The 13,937-nt window shown below is 39.1% G+C and overlaps 1 protein-coding gene across 1 annotated transcript in view; it reads left to right on the top strand.

Annotated features, from left to right (window-relative positions):
- Cfap20dc (CFAP20 domain containing) overlaps positions 1-13,937 on the top strand; it is a 244,874-nt gene that overhangs the window by 157,632 nt on the left and 73,305 nt on the right. The window contains exon 12 of the mRNA XM_040747560.1: positions 2,721-3,052. Coding sequence (XP_040603494.1) covers positions 2,721-3,052 — 332 coding nt within the window. The remainder of the gene's footprint in view (positions 1-2,720; positions 3,053-13,937) is intronic.

The following is a 13,937-nucleotide window of genomic DNA, read 5'->3' as shown; positions in this document are numbered from 1 at the left end:
TCACAGGACTATACAAGAAAAGAAGATTGACATGTTTCCTTTCTTAGCCTGCACTTAGCCACTGCTGCTGGTAGCTGGGAGATATGGTGTCCAGTGGGGTGAAGAATACCAGACCACTAACAGACATCTCTTATGGTCAGTTGTTTCTGGGATCAATAGGCCAGGGAAACAAGAATCTAAAAACCAAGTTGGAACCAAGTTATTTTAGTTCTGGGAATTGCAGTTGTTTCCACAGCGAAGGCACTTTACCGATGGCTTGGTCACAGCTAACAGCATAAAAGGGCTGTCATAAGTTACTGGAAACTTTGTCTCAATCCTGAATCACATTTCATTCAGTGATTCCTAATTGTTAAACTCAAGCCAACAACTCAAACAGTAATTTTGTTTTTCCAGACAGAGTTTCACTGTACCTTTCGAGCCTGTACTGGAACTCCCAGAGATCTGCCTGCCTCTGCCTTCCAAGTGTTGGGATTAAATGCATATGCCACCACTGCCCAGGTTAAACAGTAATTTTTTTTAATTTAACGTTCTGAGACAAGACATGGTGGCACATGTCTGTATAATTACTAGCCCTCCAGAGACAGAAGTAGGTGGATCTCTGTGACATATAGTTCAACCTGGTCTACACAGTGAGTTCCAGACCAGTCAGGGCCACATAGAGAGACTGTCTTTTAAAAAAAAAAGTGGGAGAGAGAGAGGAGGGCAGGTGATGGTGGCATATACCTTTAATCCTGGCACTTGGGAGGTGGAGGCAGGAAGATTCCTATAAGGTCAAGACCAGCTTGGTGTACAGAGTGAGTTTCAGGACAGTCAGGGATTCACAAAGAAACCTTGACTCAAAAAAGTACCAACCTAATACTTAATTCTGAGGAATGACAGTAAGAAAATTGAAATATCTATTTTACATAATTATTATTTGTCTAAAAGAACAGAAAAGTAGCTGGGCAGTGGTGGCTCTAACCTCTAATCCCAGCACTCAGGAGGCAGAAGCAGGCAGATCTCTTTGAGTGCAAGGCCAGCCTGGTCTACAGAACTAGTTCTAGGATACCTAGGACTGTACAGAGAAGCCCTGTCTCAAAAAAAATAAACAAACAAACAAAAACACAGAAAACTTTGTATGCCGAGTAAAAACACTACAATTCACAGTGGTCTCAAATCCAAGTGTTTCAGACAGTGTTTGCTTGAATTGTGGTATGATTATGGTGTGATGGTGTGTACAGCGCATGTGTGTGTTCAGCATTGGGCTGCAATAAAGCCACACCATGCAACATAAGTGAGTACCATCAAAAACACCTGGAATTCATTGTGTGTTGTGTTTTGAATTAGTTTGTAACTTTTGCCTAATTCAAAATCTTTTTACTGTTAACCAAAAGTTTTGCAAATTTTTGTACAACCCAGGGTTGGAGACATTGTTTCAGAGTTAACACTAGACTTTCTAGTGTTGCTAATATGTGTCTAGCCCTGTGCAGAATGGGTTTGCTGCCCCAAATAGGAGTTGTTTATTTCAGCTTTCCACCCTGAATCAGACCACCTATACCCCTGGACAGGTGTGAGATAAAGTAGCTTCAGGCTGTTCTGGACATGAACTAGAAATACAAGTCTTGCTCTATCATATTTTGTCAATACCTTTACCTCCCAGTCATTTTGTGTAGCAAGTCCATGGGAAGTAACTGATGAATACAGTCTTGAGCTATTTAACATTTGTGCCATCAGTGTCGTTTTGTAAGACATTTCTGGGTCTTGTTTTTAAGAGTGTAGGCTTTGTAGTTGGCGAATCTTACACGTCATGTGTTTACCTTCATTGTGGTCATAACTGTAATAGATTAAAGGTTCCTGCATAAATTATTCCATTCACATCAGGGCTGGGCAGAACACATGCAAGCCCCACCACTGAAACAATTCAGGAAGAAAAGGTGCTTTCAAAGGGCTTTCTTTCTCCTGCAGTCTTCCTAAGGAAAGGAAGCAAGCTTTGCCTTTAACTGCATTTCCTGTAAACATTGTCCTGTCACATCGCCTAGATCATAGTTATAATACCTACTCCAATGTGGTATAAAAGATGAAAGGTTTTTTTAAAACATTTGATAAAAATTTCTCTCAGCAGTCATATGCAGAATTTTTAAATAAAGGAAATAATATGAAAATTATATCAAAACTTCTATAGATTAACAACATTCCCGTAGCTTTGGAGTTGCTTGCAGTGGCTTCTCAGTTTAATCTGTGAATTATTGCAATCAGCAAGAGGCAGAGAAGTAGACTGTCAGTCATCCTTCCATGGTTTCCTTGATTCATAACCCACACAATGACCAGATGGTCTATTTAAAAAAGCTTGTTCTGTGCTGTACTGTCTTCCTGCAGTAAAAAGGGATGTATTAGTAACTCAAACCCTTTTAAATTTGGACAGCTTCCCTCCCTGGTCAAATTAATGAGGTTGTGCTATAAAGAACTTGCTGCAAGACAGGTGATAATTATTTCAGACTTACAAATTTCCTGGCCAGGGTTTCAACTCAAATGGAGAGGAAGTGTAAATGAGTTGCCTGTGGCTGTGGGCACTGTTCTGTGGGGAACTGTTTAGCAAGACTCAAGATAGTGGGGAAAATACCTCCCCTTGTTTCTGCCTTATTTGATAAATCTCTGTTTCAAAAAGAAATGTTAATCTAATCACCTAAATGAACATTTAATGGAACACAACTCTTACTGTTATCATCTCTCCCCAATATCAGATGAGTGGATATTTCCTGAAAATGCTGCTCTGACTTGTGACCCAGCATGTGGCAGTCAGTCTGTGCTCCTAGATGGGGACTCATGCATTGCTTCCCACCTGTGGCTAGAAACCAGCAAGGACAGTGAATCTGACCAGGCAGAGGAAACCCAGATGACTCCCAAGGACGTTTTCACCTTTTCATCTAGACCAAGATCAGCACCTCATGGGAAGAGTGATGATATGTCCCCAAAGGGGTGCCCACTTATTCTGAACCCCAAAGAGGACAACAGTCTTACAAGGAGAGATGCCCAGTTGGAAGACGATTTTTATGGCACTGACAGCAGCGAAGAGGTACATGACTTGATGAATAAAGTAGGCTTAAAGCACAGTGTCCCATTTGTGCCAATAAGCATTGAAAGGAGGTTGGAGTGAAAGAGTGGGAATCAATTGCTATTTATAAAAATGCACCAGATTGCTATGTCACTCAACAGTTCTATCGTGTTGTTATGGTAACTCAAAATTTCTGGATTTTTATTTATTATTAACAGACAATTTCATGTTTAATTATGAAAGCCAATTTTTTAGTTGTTTATGTTTTTTCATTTTAATCTTTGCCTCACAGAATTAGAAATAATTTATAGTTGAGTACATGATAGCAAGACCACTGAAAATCTGACAGCCCACTGATTAGGGTCTCTGGGGGAAGCAGTGATGTGGTTGCTAAGCATTCGGGATTGACACTTTTCTGGCTCCTTCTTCACTGCCATCTTTTCACCTTAGACCTATTAGGACTCATTATTTTCCATATGGTCCTAGAATTTCAAGAGTTATGCCAATTAAAGTTTAGATAATGAATCATGAATTAGTACTGGGACCCTCCTTACAGGAGGTGTTTGTCTGGAATTATTTAGAATATAAATATATTCTATATTAGTAAACTGATAAAGTTTTCTTATAAATATGTTGAAACTCAAACTGAATATGGCTTAGAAATATTTGCTTAAAAACTAATTACTACAGCTTTATCTCTGTGAAGTTAATCACCCATGTGTGTGCATATGTGTGTACAGATGTGGTTTGTGTGTGTTCGATACACTTGTGTACAATGCATGTAGAGGCCTCAGATATCATTTCCACCACTTTTTTCTCTCTGAAGCATGGTCTGTTACTAGCCTGGCGCTCACTAAATAGGTTATGCTGGCAGGGTTTGTGTACAGTGTGTTGTAGATTATATCCACACCTCTATGAGCAGTGCCAGCCAAGAATATGGGGGTATTGTTTAAGGCTTTCACAGTAATTATGGGGTTTACATTTTCTAATGAATTTTGTTAACAAAATGTATATAGGATCCTTTTTATATAATATCCTGGCTTCTGCATGTGCTGAAGTAACACATGATGCTGTAGTGTATTTCATGCCACCATGTTAAATGTTGGACATGTCTATGTCTTTTGCCCTTAAATCATTAAGCTGTAAAAATTATAAAATAGATTTTATCTTCATTATCTAATAGGGTTTCCATCACTTCTGAGGTATTATTTGGCAAAACTTGTTAGTTTATTCTTAACATTACGTACTTGTAAGGAATAGGATTATGTCTTTCCAAGGAGCACACAGTACCATCTTTCTTCTCTAACCCAAAAGACGTACTTTAATAGTGGAAATTTCCTGACAGACGAGAAATGGCAGTTCTCTGGGAAACAATGAAAGTAGTTTTATGAGGACTACCCTGGAAAGAGCATGTCATGAGGAACTTAGCTATCCCTCATGTTTTGTGGGAAAAGGAAGACTTTCAGTTCTGTAGTTTGTATTTTATACCACCCATGTGCTTTCTTTTTCTACTATCTCTTCTACTTCTGGTGCCCTTCAGTTTTTATTATACAAAAATGTATTTATTAATAACTAACTAATCAAATGGAAAATAAGTTCATCATGCATTCACCCCAAACTCTAACTGCATAGCAGTCTGCTTACCCTCTGCCATGCCTGTCTATGTGACCGGTAGCATATGGCGGGAGTCTGTGGTGGGACCACCTCAGTACTAACACCTGCCTGGATCACTGCTAATCAAAGCCTCTTAAGAGTGCCAACAGAAAAGGGACAGAAGCATTGCTATATTATGGAGTCAGAGACACTAATAAGATACAACCCAAGATATTACAAATGTTTAAAAATAAAAAGGCTGAACTGTAATCATTTACATAAGTATAATTAGAAAACCTATTTCTATTTTGTATGGTTGTTTGCTGAGGTATAGCTGGAGTTTCTGTTCTACCTGGTCCCACAGCCATTTAGTTCCAAATAAACACACAGAGACTTATATTATTAAACTGCTTGGCTGAAGGCTTAGGCTTCTTATTGACTAGCTCTCTCTTAATTATTAACCCACTTCTATATAATCAAGGTATTTCCATGTGGATTTATCTTACTGGAGAATCTTGCTCCTTCAGCAACAACATGGCATCTGCTCTGGAGGCTTCTCTCTGCATCCTCTCCCCAGCATTCCCCTATACTTCATGCCTGGCTACTGGCCAATCAGTGTTTTATTCATCAACCAATAAGAGAAACATCACTGTGAGGGGATGTCTCATGTACTTTCTTGTGGGATAGCTTCTCTTATTTATTGATTTATAAGCCATGGGAAATTGAGTTATATTTTTAATACTCATTTTATATACATCTCCAAGTTTGAAGAAATATTAGTTTAGATAATTGAAGTATCATTAATGTTAGTTACATTGTTTTGGCATGTTACATCCTTAGAATAACATAGATAGTTAAAGAAAGCATTAATATTTTATTGTACAAACTGGCAATAATTATTTATTATACTTGAAACGTGTACTCAGTGATTAAAAGACTCTGTAATGCTTGACAAGTGAGTGATGTTTAAGGAGAAACTAGTTTAAATTCAGTAACACATAAAGCAGGTAGGATCAAGTTATGCTGTTTGATAGACAGAAAGTACACAGTCTGTAGTAAAAACTCCTCCAAATAAGGCTCTGGGGATATATTGTCTTGATGATGTAAGTGCTACTACCTTAACTAGTTCACATCTGAGGTCACCGTGTGAGCCTCAAAAGGATGAATTTTTAAAGTATTCTTTGCACTCTGCTTGGTGTGTATTTTATTCCCCAGGCTGTCATATATAGTAATAGCTGGTGCTCAATTAATTTTGAAGTTGTACCTTTTATTTGGAAAGCACATTACAGAGACGTATTTCATGACAAGCTATAAAATTGAAACTACCATGTAAAATGAATTTATCTTAGGAAAGCTATTAAAGCAGAGGTCTTTGCATACTGTCACATCATCTAAAAGAAGCCATTTGGTGTCTTGTCATTATTCCCAACATGGCTAGTAGATGCACCTGGTTTGCAACTTGAACTAGCTTTGAATTAATGTTCATTATTCCCTTAATTTAATTTTATCTAAAGCCATTGCACTGTCATTTCCCACTACCCCAACTAAAGCTGTGTAGCACATGATGAAAGAGATGGTTTCAAATACACATACTCATCCTCTGAAACAACTCATATTAGAGCATTGGGTCCCCATAAAATCCATCTGAGACAAATTAATATAGACTCACCACTTGTCACATTGAGATTAGGTGGGAAAGCTTCCATAGCGTCTTTCCACCCTGTATATGGAAGCCAGCAAGGGACAGTTGTGTAAATACCTGCATTTCTTCTTTCCCGGTATTGTTACTTTTAAGGCATTTTTTACATTCTGTAATTTAGCTATTTCACTTTGTGTTTTCTCCTAATAGAATGTATTACTGGGTTATACTATAAGTTATTCACTTCTACATTCCTTTGATTAGCTCTTTCACACACCTGTGTGCATATAATGGAAACTATGTTTGATCCACATATGACATTTTGTGTTTCTCTGTAGTCTTTGAAAACTTTTAAATGTCAATATATGTATTAGGAAAATGGAAAGACTTTTTAAATGTGTTGCCTCACATTTTATTCCTGTATTTTGTGAATTACACTGTAATGTACTCTCAAGAATGACCTTCCAGGTAAATCTAACATTCACTCTGTGTGAGTAATCCTTTTGGCCTGTTTATATCAGTATGCCTTTATTTTTGCCCACTGAGGCACTTCTGAAAAAGCCAGGGCTCCTGGTTCCCTCTGTTATACTGCTTTGTTGTATGGGTGGTGATGAAGGCATAAATTACTCCTCTACTTAAAACCCAACATTCAACCATTTTTGTAGAAGCTACATGTTCTGGATATCAGTATTTGGATTTAGACAGGATTTTCTGTAAGAACTCTTTAATATCAAATCTACCTCGTTGGAAAATGTGATTTGTCTTGAACACTTACTGGGCCCTTATAACTTCTTCAAATATTCGTATGCTTATACTTTGCTGTCCCATGCAGTCATTGCCTCAGCACAGAATTACAGTACTGTAACGGATAATTTGCTCACCCAGTGTCAGACATGGTGCAGAATGGGTGCCTGTTGAGAACATCCATGTCCTCCTTTCAGTTTCTTTGCAAGTGGGTGAAAGGTAGGCTAAGACACTGCTGTCTTATCATCCTGAGAAACTGAGGCTTTTTAAATGTCTTTTTTATTTTTAAATTAAAATTAGAAACAATGTTGCTCCACATGTCAATCCAAGGTCCCTCTCCCTCTCCTCCTCCCACTAACCTCCCCCCTCCTGCAATCCCCATTGCTTTCCCCAGGGAGGGTGCGGCCCTCCATGGGGAGGGGTGTCCATAGTCTGTCATTTCATCCAGGGCAGGGCCTAGGCCCTCCCCCAAGAGTCCAGGCTGAGAGAGCATCTCTCATTGTGGAATGGGCACCCAAAGTTCATTTGTATGCTAGGGATAAATATTGATCTATACCCAAGGCCTCATAGATTGCCTAGGCCTTTTGATGATTCCTGTAACAGTTTAGAAGTAGAAATCCTTTTTGGAGATGGTTGTTCTGAAGACATTTAAGAAAATATACATGGAATGGCCAGTCTTGTTTTCATGAACAACATTAAGTATTATCTATACTATCTCAACTGTTAGCCAACCCTGTTGTCTAGCTGAAAGGGTTGTCAATTAGAACATTTAAAATGTTGGCCAAAATAAACACTTCCACTTACCAGATTCAAGATTGCCATCAAAGATGAACTTAGAATATTGAAGATAGGATTTATTGCAGACTTTTAAAGAATGTTATAGACTTCTTTTCTTTAGGTAAATACGATTATCTGTTTTTTACAAAGGCTAGAATGTGTTCTGTCCTGATTCACTAAACATGAAAGTTATGATTCAAAGAGCCTGGGTCCCATCTGCTCTAAGTCAGTGGCCCTCAAGAGTCATTAAAATTATCTTTTCAAAATTACAGCTCAGCAAGAGCCATCCGTTCTGTGCATCCAGAAATGATTGTCCAAATGCCCATCTGCACATCCTTCTAAGAAACATAGCTCAACAAAGAAAGTGCTGGTTCCTCTGGGAAATCATTCACTTCAGCATGCATGTGCCATACTACAGTTAATCAGGCACTCTCTGTTGATGTTCCTGGCACTGGGGTATGATTGAATATTTAACAAACAATTGTTTCTATGCCCAAATACAAGTGGTGCAAGAGCATTGGGGTTTTTAAATGTGTGTGTATGTGATATATATATATATAAAGTTTAATCAAAAGCATTGTGTTTGTTCATCTGAGAAACAGATGAGCAAAGGACTGGAATGGGAAAATAGTAGATGACCTTTTTTGCTGCTCTGTCAAAGGACATTCAACTGCTGTGGGGTTTTCAGTAGCTCCATGATCAACCAAAAGGAAAATGTGGCTGTTCAGTTCATTCTAAGGAAGCTAACTTCTCATGCATGTAACAAGTGCATAGAGCTCACACATAAATTAACTCATAAGCAGGTTGAGCCCTAATGTGTTACATATGTGAAATCAATGAACAACATCTCTACCTTGTACAAGAGGCAGAAGCAGTACTGAAGAAAAGAACAGGGTGCTCTCAGTGCCCCTGTGGCAATGCAGACCGATTTTCCTCTAACTGAGAAGCTGAGCCACGTCACATCAAAATATTAATTAAATGTAATATTATATATCATCTTCTCAATCATAGTAAATTCCCTTTTTGAATCTGGTACAAACTACAGTTGATGGTCCAGGGACAGCCAATGGGCACATACCTATGGATATCTGTGCAGATCCCCCCAGATACTTGTCCTTTCCATATATTTAAAATAGCATAGAAGCACATTGACATGGAAATATACTTACTGGTGCATACATCTTCTTCTTGGCTGATATCCAAACCAGGATATAACTTAAGAAAACTGTGAACTGAATGCCTAGATACATGCTTGTGAGTAATTTCATGTATATAAACTCTATTTATGCCAAACAAAGAGAAAGGAATTCCTGAAGTAATTACTGGGAACAAGGAAAGGCTGTACCTTGATGCACTATGGATGGAGAAGTAGATTTCCTATCAAATGAATTCATTTGTTCAGGGTCTTCCAAACAAATTGGGGTTGAGTCACTTTACGAATTTTCACAAGGGAGGATCTGAGCTCTGGGGGGATTTTCCTCACTGCCTCTTACCTTATGAGTAGCATTGCTTTTACTATGAATTTTCACTAGAGAGTATCTGTGCTCTGGGGGGATTTTCCTCACTGCCTCTTACCTTATGAGTAGCATTGCTTTTACTACTGACCTCTCTCTGCCATTCCAGGTTTTCAGTTTCATTCATTTAAGTAAATATAAAACCTGTACATATTAATGGTGTGTAGTGTGATGCTTCAATAATGTACACACCTTATTAAATCAGGTTGGGCATATCTTCTCCAACTTATTTTTTCCTGTCATACTCCTTAAGTCCTTATCACTAGGTTTCTAGAATATCCAGTGCATCATTGATGTTCATAATTACCCTGTAGTGCTGTTCCTCCCTGTTGTCTTGTGACTGTTTCTTTTGTGGGAAGCAGTTGGGATTAGCAGACAGTGCTGCTGTCAAGCTTGGTCTTAAAGTCTCAGTGAATAATGGCTTGTTGATCTGCAGTAAGAATGATGATGGCAGAGGGTTCGTTTCTTGGGGACATGTCTTGCTGATACTCACCATAAAAAAACCATAATTTGTGTTTATGCTAGTTTTATGAACATTTTACAAATAACAGAGGAACTTTTCAGAGTCCCACAGATGGTAAAGAAAGGGCAGTGACACTGTGGTTCTCTCTGTCCATGCCTCAGTCCCAGGAGACCCTGCTGTCTTCTGTAAGCCACTTAGTGAGCATGCTTCCGCTTCCCCACACCGGGCACTGTGAGGATGCTCACATTGGTGAAGAAAGGGTCATTGCATGGAAAACTAGAAAGAATGTCAGAGACACTGAAACAATGCCAGTCTCCTACTAGTGAATGAGTGGTGGTAACACTTCATTTTCATAAAGATACAAAAAGGATCTGTTTAGTCTAGTCTAGAAAAGAAGAGGAATAGAAAAGTCAGGAAATGCCTCCTGGTAGTTCTAGGACAGGCCTGGTGAATTCAGCATAGCCAACCAGCCAACTTCCCTCCCTCCCTCCCTCCCTCCCTCCTTCCCTCCCTCCTTCCCTCCCTCCCTCTCTTCCTCCTTCCCTCTCCTCTCATCCCTACTAAAAATATTATCTGAGTGCTATACAGTGTTATCTCTTCTCCAAACACAAAACAAAGCAAAGCATTTACTTCTAACTGATATAAATGAGTGTCAGTGGGATTTCTGTGATGCAAACATCCTCCATTCATTTCCACACACACACACACACACACACACACACACACACACACACACACACACACGACTGGGGTATAGCTCAGTAGTTGAGTGCTTGCTTTGTGTACACCAGGCCCTGAGCTTGTCCCCTACACTGAAATGAAAGCCATGGCATATGTGTATATGTGTCAAAGGCTGGATGTAGGAGCCTTTGCAATTTGCATTAATCCAATAAGTTTTTATTAGGTTCCTGCTACATGTACAGCATTTTGTAGGCACCACAGGAAAATACATGGATAAGAAAGCTACACGGAATCCTTGTAAGAGACCCTATAATTGTTAAACCTGGCAAGCTCCACACTTAAAATGCTGACTCCAAAACTGAAATCAGTCTAGCTTCTCCATCATTAGTTCCTTGACATGGGCGCCTCTGCATTTTCTACTCCATAACACAATCTCCTGCTAGTCCTCCAACTCCACTATTCTAGGCTCACAGCCTGAGCTCTGGAAGCCTCCACAAGCCAGGCTCACCCACCCATCCTCAGTAGCCCAATTAAATGAGTAATAGTGAAAACCAGAGGAAGAGATTTGTTCAGTGTGTCTACCTTGGGAAGAAGCACAAATACAAAGATCCAGTGACCTCCCCAGGTCTATCTTCAGGGCCCTAACGTGAGGTTTAGATTTAAATAGAGGGAGAGGGGGCCGCATAGCTCAGTAGTCTGGTGGAAGTATGGCTTGCCCACCATCAGTGTCTCAGATCCAGTCTCTGACAAGGAGTCAGAATTGTCAGTAATGTCTTCTTGGGAGACAACTCTTCTCTGACTGGAACCCAGTCTTTTCTTACTCCCCCCATGACATCCCTGGGGGAAAGCCACTATCTTGAGGACCATTGTTTCAATAGTCTAATGGTCAAAAGGAGGGCACAAGTGTCTGTCCTTAGGATATCCTTTCTACTTCCAAGACAGTAACACTATCTCAGCATTCCACAACAGTGCCATACCCATTCTTTCCAATCTGTGTCATTGTGATAATCTGTTTCAAATCACATAATTCTTCATTGCCTCCTAAATAAAATCTCCAGATGGAGATTGTTTTATGGTCCTGCCATCCATGTTGACCAGCGCAAGACTCTACACATGATGACCAAGAAAGGAAGTGGGGAAGACAGTAACGGATTCCTTCTAATTAAAAGCTCTGCTAACGCCCTTGGCCCATGCTCAGCCTAGAACATGCTCGCTTCCCCGCTATCACATGTTCTTCATTCTGAAGGGGAATCTCACCTTCCTGAAGGGATCATTACTATTGAACATGCGTAACACTCAGCTGTCCAACTTTGTCACCAAATATTTTGTTTTAAAATGCCAGATTTGGTAATAACTACATTTGCTTCTGTGTGCCTATGATGGAATGTCAAGGAATTTTTTTCTGAAGTTATATACATTTAGTGTCAGAGTATAGATCATCAGACACCACTTAATGTCTTTTAAATGGGCTATGATTTTAAAATAATTTTTATCTTTCCCCTGATATAAACTTATTTGATATCCATTTGCTTACTGTATATAAATACAAGTGAATCAAATTAGAACAATCCATCATAATTACTTACAATAATATAGTTATTTCTTTAAATATTATTGTATAGCATGCCTTTGGGTTTCTATTGGTGGGATAACCAAAAAGCATGTTGGGAAGAAAGGTGTTTATTTGGCTTATATTTTCCATATCACTGCTCATCATCAAAGCAAGTCAGGACAGGACACGAAGAAAGCAGGAACCTGAAGGCAGGAGCTGATACAGAGGCCATGAAGAGGTATTGCTTACTGTCTTCCTCAGCCTGTTTTCTTATAAAAAACCAGAACCACCATCCCAGGGATGGCACCACCCACAATGCATTAGGCCCTCCCCCATCAATTACTAAGAAAATGCCTTACAGGATTGCCTCCAGCCCAATCTTGTGGGAGCCTTTTCTTAGCATGAAATTTTTATGCTATAATATGTAGTAATTCATAGCAAAAGAAATAGCCCCATATTGCTCCTTTCCATTATTTATTGTTTTCATGGCCATTGATTTTATATATGTTATTTCTCTTCTCTTAGATCTTTCTCATGGATAAATCACAGAACTATACATATATAAAATTCTTCTAGCATTCACTTTCAGCTTTCCAAGCAATTATATTCAAGAGGATGTTCACATAAGAAAAATACTCCATAAAACATATTTCATTATCTACTGCTCTTAAACAATAAAATTGCCTGGCAGCAGGCAAAAACTGCCTCACTAAACCCACATGTTCTTAGAATACCATTTCCTCAGTTAAATAAGCTTCAGTTCTTTCTCTTCCCAGAGTTGGCTTAGTATGTAGTCAAATGTGCTGGTCTTAGATACCATTGGCAGTTCATGAGTCCTATTTTAGAAGTTCTTTGAAGTATGTGAATTTTTTTAAATGTTCTCTAATAACTTACTTGGGAGTAGAAAAATGTGCCTGATCTAGACTACTTACCATACATAATGGTATTTTAGCAAATGATTAATACCTATTTGTAATTTGTATAGTTATTTTAGTTGCTCATATTTTTCTTTTCATATTAAAGTAAAATATATAGTGCCTCACTCATGGATTATATTAACTTCTTAAAAATGTGTACTTTATATCTTATTCACAAGTTTCTGCCAAAAATTATTTTCACTTTATTCCACAATGTAGGGTAATCACAGTATCCAGGGTTCTCCAGTCCCAAGAACTGGTGCTTGTGTGTTAGCCCACTTAGAGAGCACGGTAGACATGGGGAAGATACCTAGAAAGGACCTCCCTGGAAACAGGAGCAGCAGAATGAAAGAATTCCTTGATGAGGCAAATAGATATAAATAACTTTAAAATAACATGCTGCTCAACTCTGGAGAGGAAAATAACTCATCCAATGTACACATAAAAGTTAATCTATTACATAGCCTACATAATCAAAGGCTTCAAATTGTCATACCATAGCTATCTGCTGCTGGCATAGCTTGAGAAAAAAGTAGCTTCTCAAACCAGGAAGCTGGAAGCCTTAAAAATGGGAGGCCACAGTGATGCAGACCCAGCCTAAGTCTGAAGGCCTAGGAGAATCGCTGCTGGGAACCCACACTGAAAGGCTTACGAATCTTGTTTGATGCCCCTGGATCATAGCAATGCAAACAGTGCAAGCTTGACCACATCTTTCTGGGTAACATACTCCGTATGAATTTTCTCTCATTTCCTGACATCCTCCCCACCCTGCCCCGCCACATAAAGCATTTCTGTAACCACCTTTACAGACACACCTAGAAAGTGTGTTCTAACAGTTTTCTAGGCATCTCTCAATCCAGTCGCATTGTCAGCCAAGGCTAGCCATCACAAGTATTTCTGTTGCTTGCCCCATACCTTTCTAGCCCAAAAGGAAGATGTTTTTAGAAAATTCCAGATCCCATGATCAAAGCATAGGGTTTGAACCTACTGTCCCACCACATGCCAACTTCAGTAAGCAAAACTTCC

The sequence above is a fragment of the Mesocricetus auratus genome, unplaced genomic scaffold (genome assembly GCF_017639785.1).
Source record: "Mesocricetus auratus isolate SY011 unplaced genomic scaffold, BCM_Maur_2.0 Super-Scaffold_100006, whole genome shotgun sequence".
Taxonomy (NCBI): Eukaryota; Metazoa; Chordata; class Mammalia; order Rodentia; family Cricetidae; genus Mesocricetus; species Mesocricetus auratus.
This window is presented reverse-complemented; position numbering and strand designations above follow the sequence as displayed.